A 21,188-nucleotide genomic window follows, 5' to 3' on the forward strand; every position below is an offset into this window, starting at 1 on the left:
ACAAGGATTTATTCCAGCAATGAAAGGGTTAATGTCTATACTCACTGGAATTTAGAAGAATCGGGGTGGGGGGGATCTCATTCAAACCTATCGAATATTCATAGGCCTGTATAGTGTGGATTTGGGTACATTTAAAGCAGAGGTTCATAAGTTCTTGATTAGTCTGGGTGTCAAAGACCACAGGGAGAAGTCCTCATCCAGGTCATTTATAAAAATCACGAACAGAAGGTGACCAGTGTTATGCCTTCAGTGACCAGTGGTGTGCTTCTGGGATCTGTTCTGGGACACCTTCTCTTCGTGACTTTTATAAGTGACCTGGATGAGGAAGTGGAGGGATGGGTTAGTAAATTTGCTAATGACACAAATGTTGGGGGTGTTGTGAATAGTGTGGAGGGCTGTCAGAGGTTAAAGTGGGACATCGATAGGATGCAAAACTGGGCTGAGAAGTGGCAGACAGAGTTCAACCCAGATTAAGTGTGAGGTGGTTCATTTTGTTAGGTCAAATATAATGGCAGAACATTGTATTAATAGTAAGTCTCAGCAGTGTGGAGGATCAGAGGGATCTTGGGGTCTGAGTCCATAGGACACTCAAAGCTTCTGCACAGGTTGACTCTGCATTGGCCTCCATCAAACGTGGGATTGAGTTTAAGAGCTGAGGGGTAATGTTACAGCTTTATAGGATCCGTGCTCAGTTCTGGTCATTTCACTACAGGATGGATGCAGAAGCTATAGAACGGCTGCGGAGGAGATTTACAAGGATGTTGCCTGGATTGGGGAGCATGCCTTATGAGAATATGTTGAGTGAACTTGGCCTTTTCTCCTTGGAGTGGCAGAGGATGAGAGGTGACCTGATAGAGGTGTATAAGATGATGAGAGGCATTGATTGTGTGGATAGTCAGAGGCTTTTTCCCAGGGCTGAAATGACTAACGTGAGAGGACACAGTTTTAAGGTGCTTGGAAGCAGGTACAGAGGAGATGTCAGGGGTAAATTTTTTATTCAGAGAGTGGTGAGTGCATGGAATGGGCTGCCGGCAACAATGGTGGAGGCGGATACGATAGGATCTTTTATGTGACTCCTGGATAGGTACATGGAGCTTAGAAAGAATAGAGGGCTATGGGTAACCCTAGGTAATTTCTAAAGTAAGAACATGTTTGACACTGCATTGTGGGCCAAAGGGCTTGTATTGTGCTTTAGGTTTTCTATGTTTTTAGGGCAGGAGAGTGCAATTGAGTGGGATAATAAAGCAGCCATGATAGAATGGCAGAGCAGACTTAATGGGCTGAATGGTCTAATTTTGTTCCTATGTTTTATGGTCTTATACCATGTTAGTTTGTAGTATTTGTATCTTATTTAAGTGGCACTCTGCTAATATCAGGAAACCAAGCAGATCAGGTTGCTCAGGTATTTTCCATGAGTTTACAGAGTTTCCTTAAGCTAGAAGAAACTGCTTGGTATTTAGCTGCTGAGATACTCTTCCCATTTGTGCCTCAGTGGTGAAACTATCAAATGTGCTAAAGTGGCACTACTGGCAGCAATATATTTCTGGATATTATGATAATTTATGCTAATAATAACTAGCTGTGCAGGATGGGTTTGGGGCATCAAGGGGCAAAGACATGCCCATCTGAAAAATGACTATTCACCAAGGAGTCTTAGAAGACACCAAATGTACCCAAGGTACTCAGACAAACATTTATAAACCTAATTTCAATGATGATCTAGCAGTATCTCAGCACTGTAACATACTTTTTAATGGTGCAGTGCAGTTCATGCTGATACAGTATATCTTACAATAACTTGAAATTTATAACCTTTCACATGGTGCACTCAAAACAGGGAAAGGAATTGATTGCTAATGGCTATCAAGATCACTGTGATCATTGCTGTGTCCTACAAAACAAAATTTCATCTTTTACGTGAGAAAGCAAAACTACCTTTAAGAAATCCCATTATCTGCTAAGGGCTGATAATATTGGCTGATGATACTTGCATACGGCATGTTGTATTATGTGTTATATAAGTAAACAATGACTGTACTTGATTGTTATGTTTCACATTAGTAATTATAAAATTAGTCATTTTTTTATTACCTTAATTTTGTAGATCCTTTCCTGCTATGATTTGGTCATTTAAATTAGACAAGCTTTCTGGTGTTTCCATTACTACTTGTGGGTGTACATAATTCTTGTTTAAAATATTCAGTTGTCAAAAATTGCTCACATAAAGGGAATAATATATTATTCAATTTAGATTTTTAGTCTTGATTCATTAAAAAACCACTTTTTGTTGGAGAGTTAAGTAAAGCTCAGTTTTGTACTAAAACAGCTGTGACAATGATCCAGTATTGCAAATTCTATTATAAGTTCACTCTTTCCCTGTTTTCAACTCTGTTTTCTAATTTCTTCATTTTTTTCTTTGTATATTGTTTTCCTTTCCTTCTTGTTATATGTGACCAATGCCATTATCTTACTTGACTTCTTACTATTCACAGCTACTTTTGAATGTGATGGAATGCACGGACGGAGCCCTACAGGAAGCTGCTGCTGGTTGCATTTCAAACATCCGACGGCTTGCCCTGGCTAATGAGAAAGCTCACTACAAGTAAAAGCGGTGAACATTCCATTACATTTCTCAGGAACAATTACCTGTACAGGTATAATAAAAGAAAGATTTACTATGTACTCCTGCTGGATGTGCATGAAAGCGATTCTGCATGAGCTAAAATAAACCAGATGCTAATAAAAGTACAAAAGCAGTTTCTGATTTCCTAAAAATCACATGGAGATAAATACTACATAGTGCTACTGAAGTTTAAAAAGATTCTTTTTTTCCTTAAAATAGAGAATCTATTTCAATTTTGAAAAAACGCTAACAGGTTCTTGTTGCAAATCGAAATAATTGAGAATGTATCAACCAAAATAAAGGTGCTGTTTTTCTTCATTGTGAGTGGCTCTGCGGTAATTTAAGGTTACCTCATGTAATATCTTTGATACTTATCCTAAATAATTTTAACGCATTCCTCTGCAGCATCATTGAAATCTGCAAATAAAGTCTGAATACATAAGCAAAGATTTAAGAACTAGCAATGTTACTATAACTCAGACCTCCAAATATCTAAGATCGTAAGACCATCAGACATAGGAGCAGAATTAGGCCATTCAGCCCATCAAGTCTGCTCCAGCAATCTATCACGTTTAATTTATTATCCTTCTCAGCCCCATTCTCCTGCTTTCTTCCAATAATCTTTGACAACCTGACTAATCAAGAACTTATCAACCTCTGCTTTAAATATACCTAATGAGTTGGCCTCCACGGTCATCAGTGGCAGTGAATTTCACAGATATACCATCCACTGGCTGAAGAAATTTTTCCTCATCTCTGTTCTAAATGGACATCTCTCTATTCTGAGACTGTGCCCTCTGTCCTAGACTCCCCATTATATGATCCTCTGCACATCTACTCTATCTAGGCCTTTCAATGAGATCCCCACTTATTCTTATAAACTCCAGTGAGTACAAACACAGAGCCTTCAAAAGCTCCTCATAACCCTTTCATTCCCAGAATCATTCTCGTGAACATCCTCTCCATAGCCAGCACTTCTTTTCTTAGATAAGGGGCCCAAAACTGCTCATAATACTCCAATTGCGATTTGACCAATGTCTTATAAAGCCTCAGGATTACATCCTTGCTTTTATATTTTAGTCTGCTTGAAATGAATGCCAACATTGCATTTGCCTTCGTTACCACTGACTCAATCCTGTATGAGGACCCCAAAGTCCCTTTGCACTTCAGAGTTCTGAATTTTCTCCTTGTTTAGAAAATAGCCTATGCCTTTATTCCTTCTACCAAAGTGCACAACCATACACTTTCTTACACTATATTTCATCTGGCACTTCTTTGCCCATTCTCCCAACCTCTCTAAATTCTACAACAGACTCCCTGCTTCCTAAAGACTACCTGCCCCCCCCCAACTATTTTTGTATAATCCACAAATTTCACCACAATACCATCAATCCCATCATCCAAATCATTGACATACAAAGTAAAAAGGAGTGCTCCCAACTCCGACCCCTTTGAAACACTACTAGTCACCAACAGCCAATCAGAAAGGCCCCCTTTATTCCCACTCTTTGCTCCCTGCCAGGCAACCAATCTGCTATCCATGCTAGTATCTTTCCTATATTACCATGGGTTCTTATCTTGTTAAGCAGCCTCATCTGTGGCTCCTTGTCAAAGGCCTTCTTAAAGGCCAAGTATACAATATCCACACACTGTCCTTTGTTTATCCTGCTTGTTATTTCCTAAAAAGAATTCTAACAGATTTGTCAGGTAAGATATCTGCATAAAAAAAAGGATGCTGACTATGGCCTTCTTTGTCATACGCCTCCAAGTACCCAAAAACATCATCCTTAATTATGGACTCCAACATGTTCCCAACATGTTGGGAATCAGGCTAATGGGCCCATAATTTCCATTCTTCTGCCTCCCTCCCGTTTTAAAAACTGGAATGACATTTGCATCTTTCCAGAAGAAATCCAAAATCTAGTAGAAAATCTGGTCCAAGTAACTTATCTACCTTCAGACCTTTCAGCTTCTCAAGCACCATCTCCTTAGTGTCAGCTACTATACTCACTTCTGCCCCCCCGATACACTCGAATTTCTGGCATAATTTCTGTCTTCCACAGTGACAACTGACAAGTGACAAAATACTTAAGTTTGTTCACCATTTTTGTCCATCATTTTCCCTCCAATGCAGTGTCATTTTCCAGCAGTCCAATATCCACTCTCACCTCTCTTTTATTCTTTATATATCTGAAAAAAATACTTTTAGTTTCCTCGTGTATATTATTGTTTATCTCACTTTCATATTTAATCTTTTCTGTCCTTGTGGCTTTTTAATTGGCTTCTGCTGGTTTTTAAAAGCTTCCTAATCCCCTGACTTCCTACTAGTTTTTGATGTATTATATGCCCTTTTTGTCTTTGACTTACCTTGTCAGCTACAGTCCTTTTAAAGTATTCACTATATACGGCACAACCTTTGGGATGTACCTATCCTGTGCTTTCCAATTTGCTCACAGAAATTTCAGCCATTGCTGTTCTGCCATCATCTCTGCTAGTGTCCCCTTCCAATCAAATTTGGCCAGCTCCTCCCTCATGCCTCTATAATTCCCTTTACTAGACTGTAATATTTAGACATCTAATTCTAGCTTATCCCTCTCAACCTGCAGGGTGAATTCTTTCGTATTATAATCACTGTCTCCTAATGATTCCTTTATCTTAATATCCCTGATCAAATTTGGTTCATTACACAACACACAATCCAGAATTGTCTTTCCCCTTGTGGGCTTAACCACAAGCTATTCTAAAAAAATAACTAGTAGGCATTCTATAAATTCCATCTCATGGGATACAGCACCAAAGTGATTTTCCCAATCTACTTGTATATTGAAATCCCCATGACTATCGTAATGTTGCCTTTATTACATGCCTTCTCTATCTCCCATTTTAATTTGTAGCATATATATTGGCTACTGTTTGAGGGTCAGTATATAACTTCCATTGGCGTCTTTATAGCCTTATAGTTTCTTAACTCTGCCTTCAGGGATTCTACATAAGCCACCCCAAGCCGTGGGCGACCAAGATCCTTGTTGGTAGGTTTGTTGGAGCTTTTGATGGAGGTTTAAATTAATTTGACAGGGAGATAGGAACCAGAGTGATGGACCAGTTGGTACGCAAGTAGACGCAGTACGTAGTGAGACTGTAAGGAAGATAGGATTATGTAGGAATTTGTAGAATTCACTGCTCAGGAATTCATTGGTGCATCAGTTTCAAGCTTACAGGTTAAAAAAACATTTCACAAGTGCATTTGCCAGCAGAACACAGTAACAAAATGCTGCTAACTTACATCTGCAGTTTATGCATGGAGGAACCAATCAGGTTACAGCTACTGGAAAATGCATTTTGTAAAATTACTTCAGTTGAACAGAGCTGTGATAACTTTTAATGGAGCAGCAAAATTTGATATTAAAGCTGGTATGTGCTTTATTGTGGATACATTTGCACTGTTAGAAACATATTAAACTTCTGGAAAAAGTGTTATTGGAGTTGGATTTGGCTTAAATCTGGCATGTTGTGCTAGAAGAAGTAAAAGAAAAAATTCATTGCATTTTATTATCAATTACATTCCAATTCTATAAATCATAGAGTGAGTCATAGCATTGTACAGCACAGAAATGGCTCTTAGGCCCACAGCATCGATGCCAACCACATGTTCATTCTATTTGCCCACATTAAGTCTGTATCTTTCTACGCCTTGCCTATTCAAGGGTGTCTAAATGGTTCTTAAATGTAGTAATTCTATCTGATTGCACCACCTCCTCTGGCAACAAGTCTTGGATTGCAACTATTCTCTGTGTAAAAAAAAACGTATCCACCCCACGCCCAATGTCTTCTCACTACCTTCTTTGCATAGGAAAGTGATGGCTGGCACCTTAAACATGGTTCTTCTCTGTGTCCGGCTCATTAGATTGAAGCATGTTTATAATTAAGTTTCTGTTTTTTTTCCCCTGTTACTAAGAAGGACCACTCTGTACCTATAGTGTTTCTTTCAGTGAATAAGCCATAAATTGGTTTAATCCTCCTATTGAAAGCAATTACTTTTAAAAGAGACCTGAGGATAGCACACAGACACATACACTGTGGAGAGAGGATGAGTGTTCGAGAGCCAAATTACCAGAATACCAGACTGTAGTAGTTTTATTGAGTTGCCTGCTGGTAATTAATCTAAAATTAACTTATTGGACTAAGTACGAAAACAAACATATTAGTTTCAACTTCAAACAATTATAATAAATACCTTCCAATTAGTAGAACAGAATTTGGAATGGCTAACCTAATAAATAGCTTGGTCAGCATAAAGTGGAAATTATATTTCGGATTTCCATTACATATGATTACATGTTTATGCTTCGGAACAAAATATGTTTCTGTCTGTGGTAACTGAAACAGTTGTAAACAGAGTAAAAGGAACCCTTTATATTTAGTCACTGCACACTTTCCTTTTCTAGACATTTGCAGTGGAAACCCAAAATTGATTGCTGTGGTTTGTTACTTATAATACTACTGCCTTGATTTATTAACAGAAAATGCCACATCTGACATAAAAAACACAAGAATATGGTTTTTTTGGCTAGCTTTACAAAATGTGAAGTTTTAATGGAACAAAATTATGCTTATAACGTTTTTAAACTTTCAAGATCAGGTTTAAAACTTTGGTTGTAAATCAATACTGAAACATTTTTGCCAACTATAATACACGTGCACGTATTGGTCTGAATCGTGCTGACTGATTGCCAGCAGTTCCTAAGGGCATTAGCGCATTTCATTCTTCAGTGCATCTGACTGTCCATCCTGTTGACAGATTCCCCATTGCCCAGTGGTAGAGCAGTGAAGTTCTGGTTGTACTGTACTTTACATCCCGCCATCAGGTTGGATGTACAATTTTCAAACTCTCTGAAGTGCATATTTTGCACAACCTCTCATGGTTGCACAACACAACCTACACAATCTGGAAAGCTCACAATCAGGAAGGCCTCTACTTTCTGAGGAGGTTGAAGAGGGCTCAACTATGCACATCTACTCACGCCCTCCTACAAATATGCAATGGTGCATCCTAATATGCTGCATTAGTGATTGGTATGGAAACTGCACTGTGGCGGAGAGCAAGGCTCTACAGCGGGTAGTCAGAACGGCCAGCACCAGCCGACCTGCCATCAAGAACATAATGTATACAGGAAGATGCTGGGAAAGGTCCAATAACACCTTGAAGGAAGCAGTTACTTTCCCCAAGCAGTAAGGCTGGTCAACTCCTGACCCACTAACCCATCTTTCCACACCCCCATGACCTCTATTTTATAATTTCCTGTCAGAGTCACCTTATGTATGTACACTCCTGTACTTAGCATCACCTTATGGACGACAGTAAATCTATGCATATAAGCCATCTTAAGTACAGTATTTATATTTATTGCATATTTTTATTATTGTGTTCTTTATCTGATTCTGTTTTTTTTTGGTGCTGTATAGGATCCTGAGTAGCAATTATGTCTTCTCCTTAATACTTGTATACTGGAAATGACATTTAACAATTTTGAATCTTGTATCTTGAATCCAATCAACAGATTTATGCCAGACATATGATCCAAATGGAGTCACTGACTATGTGGAGCAAGGTTTTACTTATTTAGTTTAATGTTATAAATTATTTGTTTGTGTTTCAATTTAACTTTAAAAAGCAGTATTTTTTAGCTTATTTGGTGTTCAGAGCCAGCTCAGCCTAAAGGGAAGTCATTAGAGTGTTTGGGGATCAGTTTCTCTAGCTCTCCACATCTGGAAAAAGTAAGTGTGGGTGGGCAGGGATCACAAGTGGTGAGTCCAGAACAACCTAGTCCATTTCAACAGAAGAAGGTAACAAAATTATCCTTAAGTGCCAGTTTCCCCAGTTTTTCCCAAAACTTTTATTACTAATTCAGATGTCCATTTATAGAGAAAGCAATACCGCAGAGATAAAGGCCCTTTAGCCCAACCAGTCCCCACTAACCACAGTATATGGACTGTAGATACAGTGTGTCCAAAGGGATCTCCATCCATTTTCTCCCTTTTACGTCTCCATATTACAAGATCATCATAGTTTCATTGGAAAATATACAAATTATGCCTCAAGATTGGTGTTGATTTTTGAAATGGTATCAAGGATACTATTGCAGAAATAGATTTACATTTGTTTACGTTCAATAGTAATTCAAAATGATTATAAATGTCAGTCAAATCATATTCTTGTGTCTACAAAAATATGTGAAATAACCGATGAACCCAAAATGTGCGTAGAAGTTTGTATTATATTATCTATTGTAGCATTATAACAATAAAACTAAAACACATCATAAACCAGTGAGTTGTTTGTTATGTTTCCCTGCTCGCTGTTGAAAAATGGAGACATCTTTTTCTCCCTTATTAGGGAGAGAGAATCTGCGGTATGTCGTATGCCATATGAAATGCGATTTCTTTGGGGTAACTATAAGTCTGTGTCTTAGCTATTGCTTTCCTCACACTGAGTGCTCTGTGATGGTACTGATGCCAGTGGGGGGGAGGGGGATTTATTGCTTGCTGCCACTTAAGTGCAGGAGGAAGGGGAGCTGGGGGGAGCACTTTGTGGTTTTTATATTTATCTGTCATTCATTCTTAGGGGCACTTCTCTGTTTTCATGGATGTTTGTGAAGAAAAAGCATTTTAGGATGTATATTGTATACATTTCTCTGACATTAAATTGGACCTTTGAACATATTTATCAGTTTTAAATAATAATAGGAAATTTTCCTGTTGTTTGGGACAGCAGACTAGGATCAGATCAGCTAGCAATTGTTTTCAATGCTACTCAGACAAAAATCAGATTTCCCTAGAATAGTTAATCGTAGGAAATTATACTTGACTTTATCTTAGCAACAGATATGGATGTAATGGTGTTTAGTTTTCACAATGCCTATTACCTTTCTAACATAAATTGGAGCTCAGTAGTGCAGCCTATGACCATTGTTCAACAGTCTCAGAACAGCAGGAACACATCATACCAGATAGCTTCTTCTCTCCTCTTGCAGAGGGACACTGCTGGTATCAGATGAGCTGACTGGACAGCTTCGCAACAGACTGTAGATTGCTGACACATTTTCCTAAACCCACACCTTCCAAGTAGGCTAAAGGAAACAGGAAATGCTTTCTCATGCTTTCTCAATAATGGCACAGCAGACAGCACACCTTGTTGGAGGTTTGGACAGTTGCTCAGGATGAGTCAGGGGCCTTATGAAGGGAATAGCGCAGTGAAAAGCCTACTCCCTGATCCACCACACCCTTTTTGGACGTCGGATGTATTCAGGTTTTCTAAGACTGTGATCATTGAGGTATGTTTCAGGAAGATCTGGTGCCAGAACTGCTCTCTTCATGGAAGTCAAGCCCACCTTGATTCTAAGTTTTGCACTCTAGGTTCATTCCAAACGGCCATGGCTGGTTACTCCAGTGTCTCCCAATTTAATATTCACTACAGCATCAGAGAGACTGACAAAGCTCTGCACTTACACTTGAATGATTTCAGTTACCTTGGTCTTAATAAGGATCATTGAGATCACAGGTAACCATTGATTGCACTCACAAGGGAATCCCCAAATAACCCAGAAGATTTCATGAACCTGAAAGGCTTTCACTTCCTTAATGATGGTCACTGCGAGAATGTGACTCCTGGTTCATGAGGACTATTGTGTTCAGACATATTTGTGATTGTCACTGATAAACCATATAAGTGCCCTAAGGAATGAATCTTGGGGAACAGGGACTACCCCCTGTTCCCATGGTTTCTCATGATAGAGTGCTTTCCAATTATACCAGCTGAGTACAGATACAAAGAGAGCAACTGATAAGCATACTAGTGTTCTCTTCTAAAGATGAGATTCCCTTGCTTGAATTTGTTCAGGAGCTACTTGCAGCACAAGCCAAGCAGATGTGAGTTTTTCATCATGTGTTACTTGATGTTGCAAACAGAAAATAACTATTGATCTCTACAGGAAAGCAGCAAATGCACTGGACCATAAGAGACAGATAGGTAGATACTTTATTGACCCCAAAGGAAATTATAATGTCACAATAGCATTACAAGCACACAGATATAAATATCAAGAAAGGAGTAAAAAGAATAAAAAATAAATAAACACAAACAGGAGGGGTCATCACTTGTTCAGCTATAGGTTGACTCATTATAGAGCCTAATGGCCGAGGATAAGAATGACCTCTTGTAGCATTCTTTGAAACAGTGCAGTTGTCTTAGTCTTGAGAGAGAACCTGTAGCGCACCAGGTTAAAGAGTTCAGAATAAAAAGGCAACAGGGAGGAAGTGGGGGTGGGGGTGGATGCAGAAGCAGATGTTCCCACCACCATCATCCCACCCCCAACATACTGTCTTCTTCTCCATTACTCTTGACTTGGCACCTGTTGCCTCACCTTTCACCTAAGCTAAGAAGGGAACTATTGTCTGCGTTGGATGCACGGCATTCTTCTCATAACAGACTGCAGAAACATAGTATTCAAAGCAAACCAGGAGACTGTTTTCATCCTCTAATGGTAAGACCAACACAGCACATCAATAATCAGGTGTGCTGCACAGGTGAGACTTAATAATCCTTCCCTTCCTGTTTTATAGGTTTACTTGTATTGGTTATAATAAATAACTCATTAAACTAGTTACTGAAACAGATTTATAAAACTGACAACATGATCTAAAGGCCATGCTGGCTTATTTTGTGAGAGTGAAAATTTATTAGTGCTTTGCTGTTTTGAATTGGGATTCTTAAACTTGGCAGATGCAGCTGTAGTTAGCTCATTCTTATGAGAACCCCAGAGGTTTCCTATAGGCCTTCCCTCTTGAGATCTACACCAATAAATTTTGCACCTGGCTTCTTCTCACTGGTAGGTAGTCCTCCAAGGCATCTATTGTGTCTTTGCTGATGTTTAGCTGCCATGAGGAGGGTTCTTTAAGAACTGAGGGGTTCTTAGATTTTCAAAGCAGTGTACAACCTAGTGTGCTTCAACTAGGAACTGTACAGGTCAAGCTATAGTGCACAATCCTGGGTGTAAATCACCACAATCATTCATCAATTGCCCTTTAAACCCATTTCACAAGCTTTGAAAGCGTCTTAAATCATCATTATTGCTAAACCTAATGATTGTGTAGTAAAACAAAATTAGGAGAATCCCAATTTCAATGCAATGTACAGTATCATATTCATAATAAATAGTAATTCATAGAACTTAATATTTCTATCTGCAAATTGAATTAAAGAACTTTACCATACTGAAGGAAACCATTCAGTCAATTGTGTTGATAACAACCAAAAACAAACTTTACCTTAACTCCACTTTCCAGCTTTAACATCTCTGGCTCTTAATCCAGATACTTTATAAATATGGTGATGATTTCTACCTCCAGCAGCTTTTCAGGCAAAGATTATTTTGTAATTCCTTTCTAAATGTTCTAACATGAATTTATACCTCATTACTGACTTATCTGCAAAGAGAAATCGGTCCTTTCTGCTTAACCTATCTTGATAGCTCATAGTTAAATTTTCGCTTAGTCTCCTTTCCATAGAAAATGATCCCAACCAAGTTAATAATAATAAAAAACCCACAAGGCTACAATACTCCATCCCTGTCATCATCTTCATAAATCACCTCTCCAGTGCTATGACATCATTGTTTCATTGGTGAAGGATTATTAGCCTGCAATTGTCATTTTGTCTTCAGATGCTGTTGGACCCATTGAGTACACCTTGCATTTTCTGGTTTAATTTCAGATTTATAGCATCTGTTGTATTTGATTTTTGGATAATCAATTCCAATAGCCTACATACTATCTACATATTCATCCACCTCATCTTCAAGTTGATAATACAGCACTGTTACAAATTATTTATTCCAAATACCACTAAAGGAGGTAGTAGCTACTTTGCAGATTTTCAAGTTTGCTTCAAGTTTTCATCCTCTAATGTTGTTTATACAGTACATTAATGACCTAGATTACAACTCTATTACTCATATTTAAACATCGTTGAAAATTTGAGTCTTAGCTTTACTATTATGGGAATTAAAAATACATTGGCAAGATACAGAGAGTCTGCAGAGAGATATAGACAGGTTATGTGAGTGGGCAAAGGTCTGACAGATGGATTGCAATGTTGGTAATTGCAAGGTCATCCACTTTGGAAGGAAAAATGAAAGAGCAGATTATTATTTAAATGGTAAAAAATTGCAGCATGCTGCTGTGCAGAAGGACTTGGGAGTGCATGTGCATGAATCACAAAATATTGGTTTGCAGGTGCAGCAGGCTATCATGAAAGCAAATAGAATGTTGGCCTTCATTGATAGTGTTACGATCCAGCAACAATGAATATATAATTGAGACAGAAGATAGATAATTTTATGACAAAATAAAACATTTATTAAACGCCGCTGAAAAAACCCCAAAAGTAAACAAATGACTAACTTAACCAGAAGTCAACTGCTATACAGCAGCTTGAACAGTTCTTAAAGCAAGAAATGCGAACTCAGTTCTTTAAAGTAGTATTGCAAAAAGTCCAAAATGCTTTACAGTCAGTTGGGAGAGACTTTCCTTGAAGTAATAAATTCTTTTTCATGACATTACTGCTGATCCCAGTTGAAGTACCTTGCCCGAAGGATTTACAATGAAGGAGGTAAAATGTCTTAAAGGTACTGACCTTTCCTTGGCGAAACGCTGCGTCCAACTCTTTCTGCTTTCAGAATGCAGGAGCTGTCTTGGACACAGGTTACTAACTCCTTGTACGAAGATTAAATAAGGTCGAACATGTTTTATCACCAACAACATCAACTTTCCTTGTTCCTTCAGCTTCCCGAACTTCAATAATTCTTCACTTTCCAACTGGACTTTAACTGGCAGTGACTTTCAGAACTGCTGGCACAACAATTCTTACAGTAGAAATTAAAACTGCACTTTTAAAATGAAACTGCGTCATAAAATCAACTATGCAGCAGAACGGAATCACTGATGAACTAAACCACAAACTGACCTGCGTCAGAGGGAGGGGTTCTCCTTTTATACCCTGTTGAAACAGGCCATCACATGACCTCTCACTGACAGGAAATTTACATCACTCCACCATCACAAGACCATTACATCCTGCCCAGCAGAGCCTCAGTTACATCATGGTCATGTAACAGTGACAAGATACCCACGGGATATGTAACAATAGAGGGATTGAATTTAAGAGCAGGAAGGTTATGCTGCAACTGTACAGGGTGCTGCTGAGGCTGCACCTGGAGTACTGCATGCAGTTCTGGTCTCCATACTTGAAGAAGGATATACTGACTCTGGAGGCAGTGCAGAGGAGGTCCAGAGATGAAGGAGTTAACTATGAGGAGAGATTCAGTTGCCTGGGACTGTATTCGTTGGAATTCAGAAGGATGAGAGAAGATCTTATAGAAACATGTAAAGTTATGAAAGAGATAGATAAGATAGAGGCAGGAAAGATGTTACCACTGGTAGGTGAAACTAAAACTAGGGGAGATAGCCTCAGGATTCAGGGGAGTAGATTTAGGATGGAGATGAAGAGGAATGTGCTTTTTCCAGAGAGTGGAAAGTCTGTGGAATTCTCTGCCCAATGAAGCAGTGCAGACTACTTCAGTAAATATATTTAAGACAAGGTTGGATAGATTTTTGCATAGTAGGGGAATTAGGGGTTATGGGGAAAAGGCAGGCAGGTGGAAATGAGTCCATGGCCAGATCAGCCATGATGTTATTGAAAGGCAGAACAGGCTCAACAGGCCAGATGCCCTACTCCTGCTCCTATTTCTTATGTTCTTGTGTTACTTCAACCTTTTAATCACAGATTTTTGTCGAAGGTAAATTCTCAAATGTTTACTAACTGTAGTTCACGTGGCTATACCCTGCCCTCTGAAGGTAATAGGTTCAAATCTCCCTCCAGAGACTGAGCACAAACTCTAGATTGACATTGTACTTTAGTGTTGAGAGAGTACTGCTCTGGCACAACTACAATCTTTCTGATTTGTTGTTAAGTTAAAACCCAATTTCCTTTCTCATGTCATGATAATTGTCATTACAGCAAATCGCTTGATTAAAAAAAAAGATAATTAACTTAATTCTTCCATTCCTAGGTTTTCTTATTTTCCCCTTACTTTTTCTGTTGCAAGAGAAATTATTTTTTTCTATCTTCAGATATCTGTCAAACCAGGTTACAGTTCACTATTGCCCTGGCCTTTGAAGTAATGCAAAGTGAAACAATTAATTTCCTGAAATACTGTATTAAATTCTGTTCTTTCATCATACATAGAAAGGAAGTATTGTATATGAGTATATATGATTTATTAGCTTGTGCATTGGGAGACTATTGGCAAAGAAGGTTCTGGTTTAGAAACACCAGTTCTGTTTGAATTTCAAACTGAGGAGAGTACCAAAGCTACTTTTTTTAATCCCTATAAAAAGGGTGCCAGCATGAAGCCTTTAACACACAGTGTTAGTGACTGAGCGACAACAAAAATAGCACATTACCCTCTCAGGACAATGATTGTAATTTAACCTATTAAAGAATTAGACTGAGAAGATATCATGTTTTCACAGAAATTTTGTGCTTTTTCTTCACTGACGGCTAAAGGCCAACTGCAGCAAATAGGAGGAAAGTACTTCTGAATGCATCCATATACATGTACCCTTCAGAAATAACTTCCGTTTAGCTAAAGCATATATTTAAATAGCACTTTTTCTAATTCCTGTTAATTCTTTTATACTGTTTTCATGAAGGAAGTTTTCTGGTAGCACATTGCAACTAATGCCACAAAACAAAACCTACTCTATCTACTTTAAACACCTGATTAGCATTAACACAGACAGGAATATATGTCAGTCTTCAGAGAGTAACTTGAAAATTCTGCCGTAAATTCTTAAGCATCCTCCTGCATATGCATGCCATATAAAAATATTTTTGGATATATGCCAAGCATATGCACATAATGTGTCTAAGAAATTTTGAGACAGACATTCTTGGTTACTGTCTTGTTAGGGAAGTCTTTAAGAATACATTACTGCAATACAACCCAGCTGAAATTTTACAGTGGGGTTCTGAATAGATAAAAATCTGCTTTAAAATTGCTTTTGTTCAACTACACAATATTTTCCTTCATTTCAATAATCTGGATTTCATGAAACAACATTTCTAAACCAAAAATTGATTAAGAACAAATTATTTATGCTATAGTTTAAATCCAGTATCTCTGGGACCAGATTCCCATCCACCTTTACAGCAATGACATAAAACACTGCAACTATGGAATCCCTTTAGATGAGCAAAAATAATGAAAACCTTTTATTAATTCATTATAAATGAGGTGAAAGTTGTTGACAATCTCAGCCTTTATTGGCCATTGCTAATTGCCCTTGAGAAGTTTGTACTAAACCAGACACAACTGCAGTCCTGCAGATAAAGGTATATCCATCATTCTGATGTACTAGTAATCTGTCCTGTTTTATTCTTCCTCTGAATGTTCAAAGTTCAAATGAATGTATTTTCAAAGTAAGTTTACTTTGAGTACTGTCAAGTAAGTACTGTCCTAAACTCTGGGCACATAGCGCCTAGGACTTTTGTACAGTACTGTAGTAATTTTATGTATTGCACTGTACTGCTGCCAAAAAAATCTAATTTCCTGACATACCTGAGAGATGATAAAACTGATTCTGATACGGGTCTCTATTGTAGACTGAGAGTGGAAAGGGGACAGGGAAAGGGAAATCATGGTTGGGAAAGGGGTAACGGAGAGGGGAGGGAGCGGAAACCACCAGAGAGATATTATGTAATGATCAATAAGCCAATATTTTGGAATCAAAGGACCTTGCCTGCTGTCTCAGGAGTGGGTGTGTCTGCACGCATGCCACCAACCACTCCCAACAAACCGATGGTTCCTGTCATTATTATTACTAAGATTAGATTTTTTTCAATTCCCAGATTATTAACTGCATTTAAATTCCACAACCTGCCTTGGTAAGGTAAACTCAGACCACAATGTCGATGCTATACCCAGCTATCATAGTGCCACTGGAATATTAAATGCAAGTGTTTAGACTCTTTTCTGTTGCAACCTATTATCACCTGGCACTTTGTGGCACAAAGGTAACTTGCCACCTAACAGCAGAGGGTGAAAATAATTTAAATTTCTTAATGATATGATTAAATCCCAAACATAGTGTCAGCCAGGTTCTTACTGCTGTGTTCTGCTAGCCCATTCTGGCTTACCTTCATCTCTGCTAATCAACTCACACTATAACCATATAACCATATAAGAATTACAGCACAGAAACAGACCATCTTGGCCCTTCTAGTCCGTGCTGAACACTTACTCTCATCTAGTCCCACTGATCCGCACTCAGCCCAGAACCCTCCATTCCTTTCCAGTCCATAAACCTATCCAATTTTTTTTTAAATGACAAAATCGAACCTGCCTCTACCTCTTCTACTGGAAGCTCATTCCACACAGCTACCACTCTCTGAGTAAAGAAGTTCCCCCTCGTGTTACCCCTAAACTTTTGCCCCTTAACTCTCAACTCATGTCCTCTTGTTTGAATCTCCTCTACTCTCGATGGAAAAAGCCTATCCACGTCAACTCTATCTAACCCCCTCATAATTTTAAGTACCTCTATCAAGTCCCCCCTCAACCTTCTACGCTCCTAAGAATAAAGACCTAACTTGTTCAACCTTTCTCTGTAACTTAGATGCTGAAACCCAGTAACATTCTAGTAAATTTCTTCTGTACTCTCTCTATTTTGTTGACATCTTTCCTATAATTCAGTGACCAGAACTGTACACAATACTCCAAATTTGGCCTCACCAATGCCTTGTACAATTTTAACATTACATCCCAACTCCTATACTCAATGCTCTGATTTATAAAGGCCAGCATACCAAAAGCTTTCTTCACCACCCTATCCACATGAGATTCCACCTTCAGGGAACTATGCACCATTATTTCTAGATCTCTCTGATCTACTGCATTCCTCAATGCACTACCATTTACCATGTATGTCCTATTTTGATTATTTCTACCAAAATGTAGCACCTCACATTTATCAGCATTAAACTCCTTCTGCCATCTTTCAGCCCACTCTTCTAACTGGCAGAAATCTCTCTGCAAGCTTTGAAAACCTACTTCATTATCCACAATGCCACCATTCTTAGTATCATCCACATACTTACTAATCCAATTTACCAACCCATCATCCAGATCATTATTGTATATGACAAACAACTAAAGCATTGTCTGGGTCTTATTGCATGAAGTCATGGACTCGTTCATTTGCTGAAGAGCTGTGTCTGAAACTGAAGATTGTGCATCATCTGCACAGTCATCCCACTTCTGATCTCCTGAAGGTCAGTGATGAACTAACTGATGATGATCTGGCAAAGAGCATTGTCCTGAGAAACTCTAGTCATGATGTCCTGGGGCTGAGATCAATGACTTCAAACAATCACAACTACTTTCCTTTTTGTAGAGACGACTCCAATTACTGGGGTGCCCATTGAAGCCCATTGATACCAATTTTATCAGAGTTCCTTAAACTATACTCAGTTGAATGTAGTCTGTATAGCATTCTTATCAAAATTCAGACTTTAAATTTTTTAGGAAGGTTTCAACCCAAAACATTAATTTTTTTTTCCATAGATGCTGCCTGGTCTGCTGAGTTCCTCCAGCATTTTGTGTGTGTTGCTCGGATTTCCAGCATCTGCAGATTTTCTCTTGTTTATGTTTAGGTTGTTGATCCCTGTTTGGACCAAGTCAACGATGATGTCCAGAACAAAACAATTCTACCAATATCCCAAACAGGAGTGTCCCTTGATACCATTAGCAACACCTTCCATTAGTTACCCAGTGACTGAGAGTAGATGAATTGGTTGATAACTACACGGGTGGATTACACTTATCCTGTTTTTTTTGTGAATGGAACTTACCTAAGCAATTTTCCACATTTAGCTAGCTGCCAGTATTGGAGTTACAGGAACAAATTGGCTAGAGGTGCAGCTATCTCTGGAATGTGGATCTTCTGTACTACAGCTGGGGTTTTGTCTGGTTTAGTAGCTTTTACTGTTTTCAGTGTTTTCAACTACATCTTGATATCATGTGGAATGAATCAAACTAACTGAAAATTGGCTTCTGCGATATTGGAGATTTCTGGAGGAAACCAAGATGGACCATCAGAAAGGCACTTCTAGTAGAACAAGGTAGCAAATACTTCAGCTTCATCCTTGGCACTCGTATATTGGCACCTGGTTTCATTAAGGATGGGAATGTTCTTGGAACCTCCTTCTCTCGTATGTTCAGATTCAGATTCAGACTCAGTTTATTGTCATTTAGAAACCACAAATGCAATGCAGTTAAAAAATGAGACAACGTTCCCCCAGAATGATATCACAAAAGCATATGACAAAACAGACTACACTAGAAAATTCACATAACGTTTGGCAATCCCCAATCCAGAGTCCAAAGGCTGCTGCATATTAATATCGTGCTACTGTCTTAGTGTGTTCCCCGGAAAGGAGCTCCAATCCCACCAGACAAACAAGACCAAAAACTAAAACTACAAGATCTGCACAAAACCACACAGTTACAACAGTGCAAACAATAGCATAATTGATTTTAAAAAACCAGACTATGGGCACAGTAAAAATAGTCCAAAGATGTTAAAGGACTATAAGTTCAAAAGAAATCACCACACAGTTTCCACAAGTCCCCAAGGTCCGGACACTCACCACCCCACGCCAGCAGCAGAAGGGAGTACCCCCGCTATGGACTTCCACGGCGCCGCCTGACTCAGCCTCACAGACGCAGCACATAATGAAAGCTCCGTCGAACTCAGCCTCAGAGATGCAGCACACACCAAAAGCAACCTGACCGCAGCAGACTCCAAGTCTGTCAAACCTTTGAGCCGATGACCATCCCCTCCAGCACAGCTTCTCCGAGCGCCACCCTCTGTCGAGCGTATTAAGATGCCCCCGCCAATGGCCATCGGCAACGCGACCCTGAGGACTGGGGGCCTGTTCTCCCCAGCAGAGTCCCGGACCTCACAGCAGCAGCAGCAACGAAGAAGGTCTTCCTGGAGATTTCCCGATGTTCCTCTGTGCTCCCACATCTGTTTTCAATCGATTATGATTGCACACGGCACCCCGCTTCACAAATGTTGATGAATTATCCGTGAATGACAGTTTTGATCTAATCCATACCTCTGCCTGTTTAAAAGTGCTCATGCTGGTTAATGCATGCATGTGTGATGGTCCCAATCATTAATTCCCTATCTTGCTCCTAATTTTATTTTATTATGCCATGGTCCTGATCCTTAATTTCCCTAATTCCCGAATTTGATGATAGCACATCAAACACTCAGTGTAAGAACCCCTACATCACAACCACTAGTCATCAGTTTGCTGGTCTTTTTCCTGTGAGATAACTACTTTCCCGATTGTTTAAGTCTAGCTCCTGTTTCAAGGTTTACCTACCAGGCTCCATTTCTCCGCGTCAAGGCCTCATGTCAAGGTTCCATATCAGGGCTTCGTGTCAAGATCCCTTCAGTTTGCTGTTTGGCGTTTACGCCCGTGTAAGCATCCAGACTCAATCTCTGTGCCTGGGTCCTGCACTTGGGTTCGCTTCCTACACTCTTGTAACAGAATGAACTGGCCACTGTGGACCCAGCAGACATGAAGACCCTGCAACAAGTTCTCGCTAGCCAGGGCTCCCTACTGGGTCTGCACGATCAACTCCTCCGGGATGTTATGGAGAACCTCCGTTCCCTGTCTGCTACCATAACAAAGATCGGTGACCAGGTGGATTGTGTATCCAGTAATCTTACCGAATCCTCTCCTGGAACTCAGTCAAACCAGTCCAGACAGTGTGTAGTGGCAACCCCCTACGTGTCAGCAACACCCCCGCCAAGAAAGCCGCGCATACCTGAACCAGATCACTACGCTGGGGATTTGGGGAAGTGCCGGGACTTCCTTCTGCAATGCTCCTTGGTGTTTGATCAGCAGTCATCCACATACTCCATGGACAAGTCAATGGTAGCTTACATCATGGGGTTGTTGCAGGGAAGTGCCTTAGCGTGGGCTATAGCTGTTTGGGATAATCAGCTGGATATCTGCTCTTCATTCCCCACCTTTATCACACAGATGAGAAAGATCTTTGACCACCCCATCCATGGTAAAGATGCCGCTAAGCGTCTACCCACCCTCCGTCAGGGCATCCATAGTGTTGCCGAGTATTCTGTGGAGTTCTGGACGCTAGTGGCTGACTCATGGTGGAATGATGAGGCACTCTAAGGGGTATCCGGAATGGCCTCAGCAACATGGTGAAGGACGAGTTGGCAGCAAAGGATGACACCGACAGCCTGGATAGGTTGATCTCTCTAGCCACCAGGCTGGACAACCATCTTCGAGAACGCCACAGGGAAAGAACTTGTCGTCCACCAGCATTGGCCACTCCCCGGCACTCGTTTCTACCTCCCACCAGAACAAGCCTCTTTCCTTCTCCTGCTCCAAGTCCAGCCGGAGAGGAACTCATGC

At 39.7% G+C, this 21,188-nt stretch overlaps 1 protein-coding gene across 7 annotated transcripts in view; it reads left to right on the plus strand.

Moving 5' to 3' along the window:
* Positions 1 to 2,953, plus strand: part of odad2 (outer dynein arm docking complex subunit 2) — a 204,490-nt gene extending 201,537 nt beyond the window's left edge. For 4 of the 7 annotated variants that reach the window (XM_059972023.1, XM_059972020.1, XM_059972025.1 and 1 more), the window contains one exon: positions 2,493 to 2,953. In XM_059972023.1, the coding sequence (XP_059828006.1) occupies positions 2,493 to 2,502 (10 nt within the window). In that variant the 3' untranslated portion in view covers positions 2,503 to 2,953. The remainder of the gene's footprint in view (positions 1 to 2,492) is intronic. The other 3 variants (XM_059972024.1, XM_059972028.1, XM_059972026.1) reach the window with 2 other exon arrangements.
* Positions 2,954 to 21,188: the final 18,235 nt, after the last annotated feature.

This window comes from Hypanus sabinus, chromosome 6 (genome assembly GCF_030144855.1).
Source record: "Hypanus sabinus isolate sHypSab1 chromosome 6, sHypSab1.hap1, whole genome shotgun sequence".
NCBI lineage: Eukaryota > Metazoa > Chordata > Chondrichthyes > Myliobatiformes > Dasyatidae > Hypanus > Hypanus sabinus.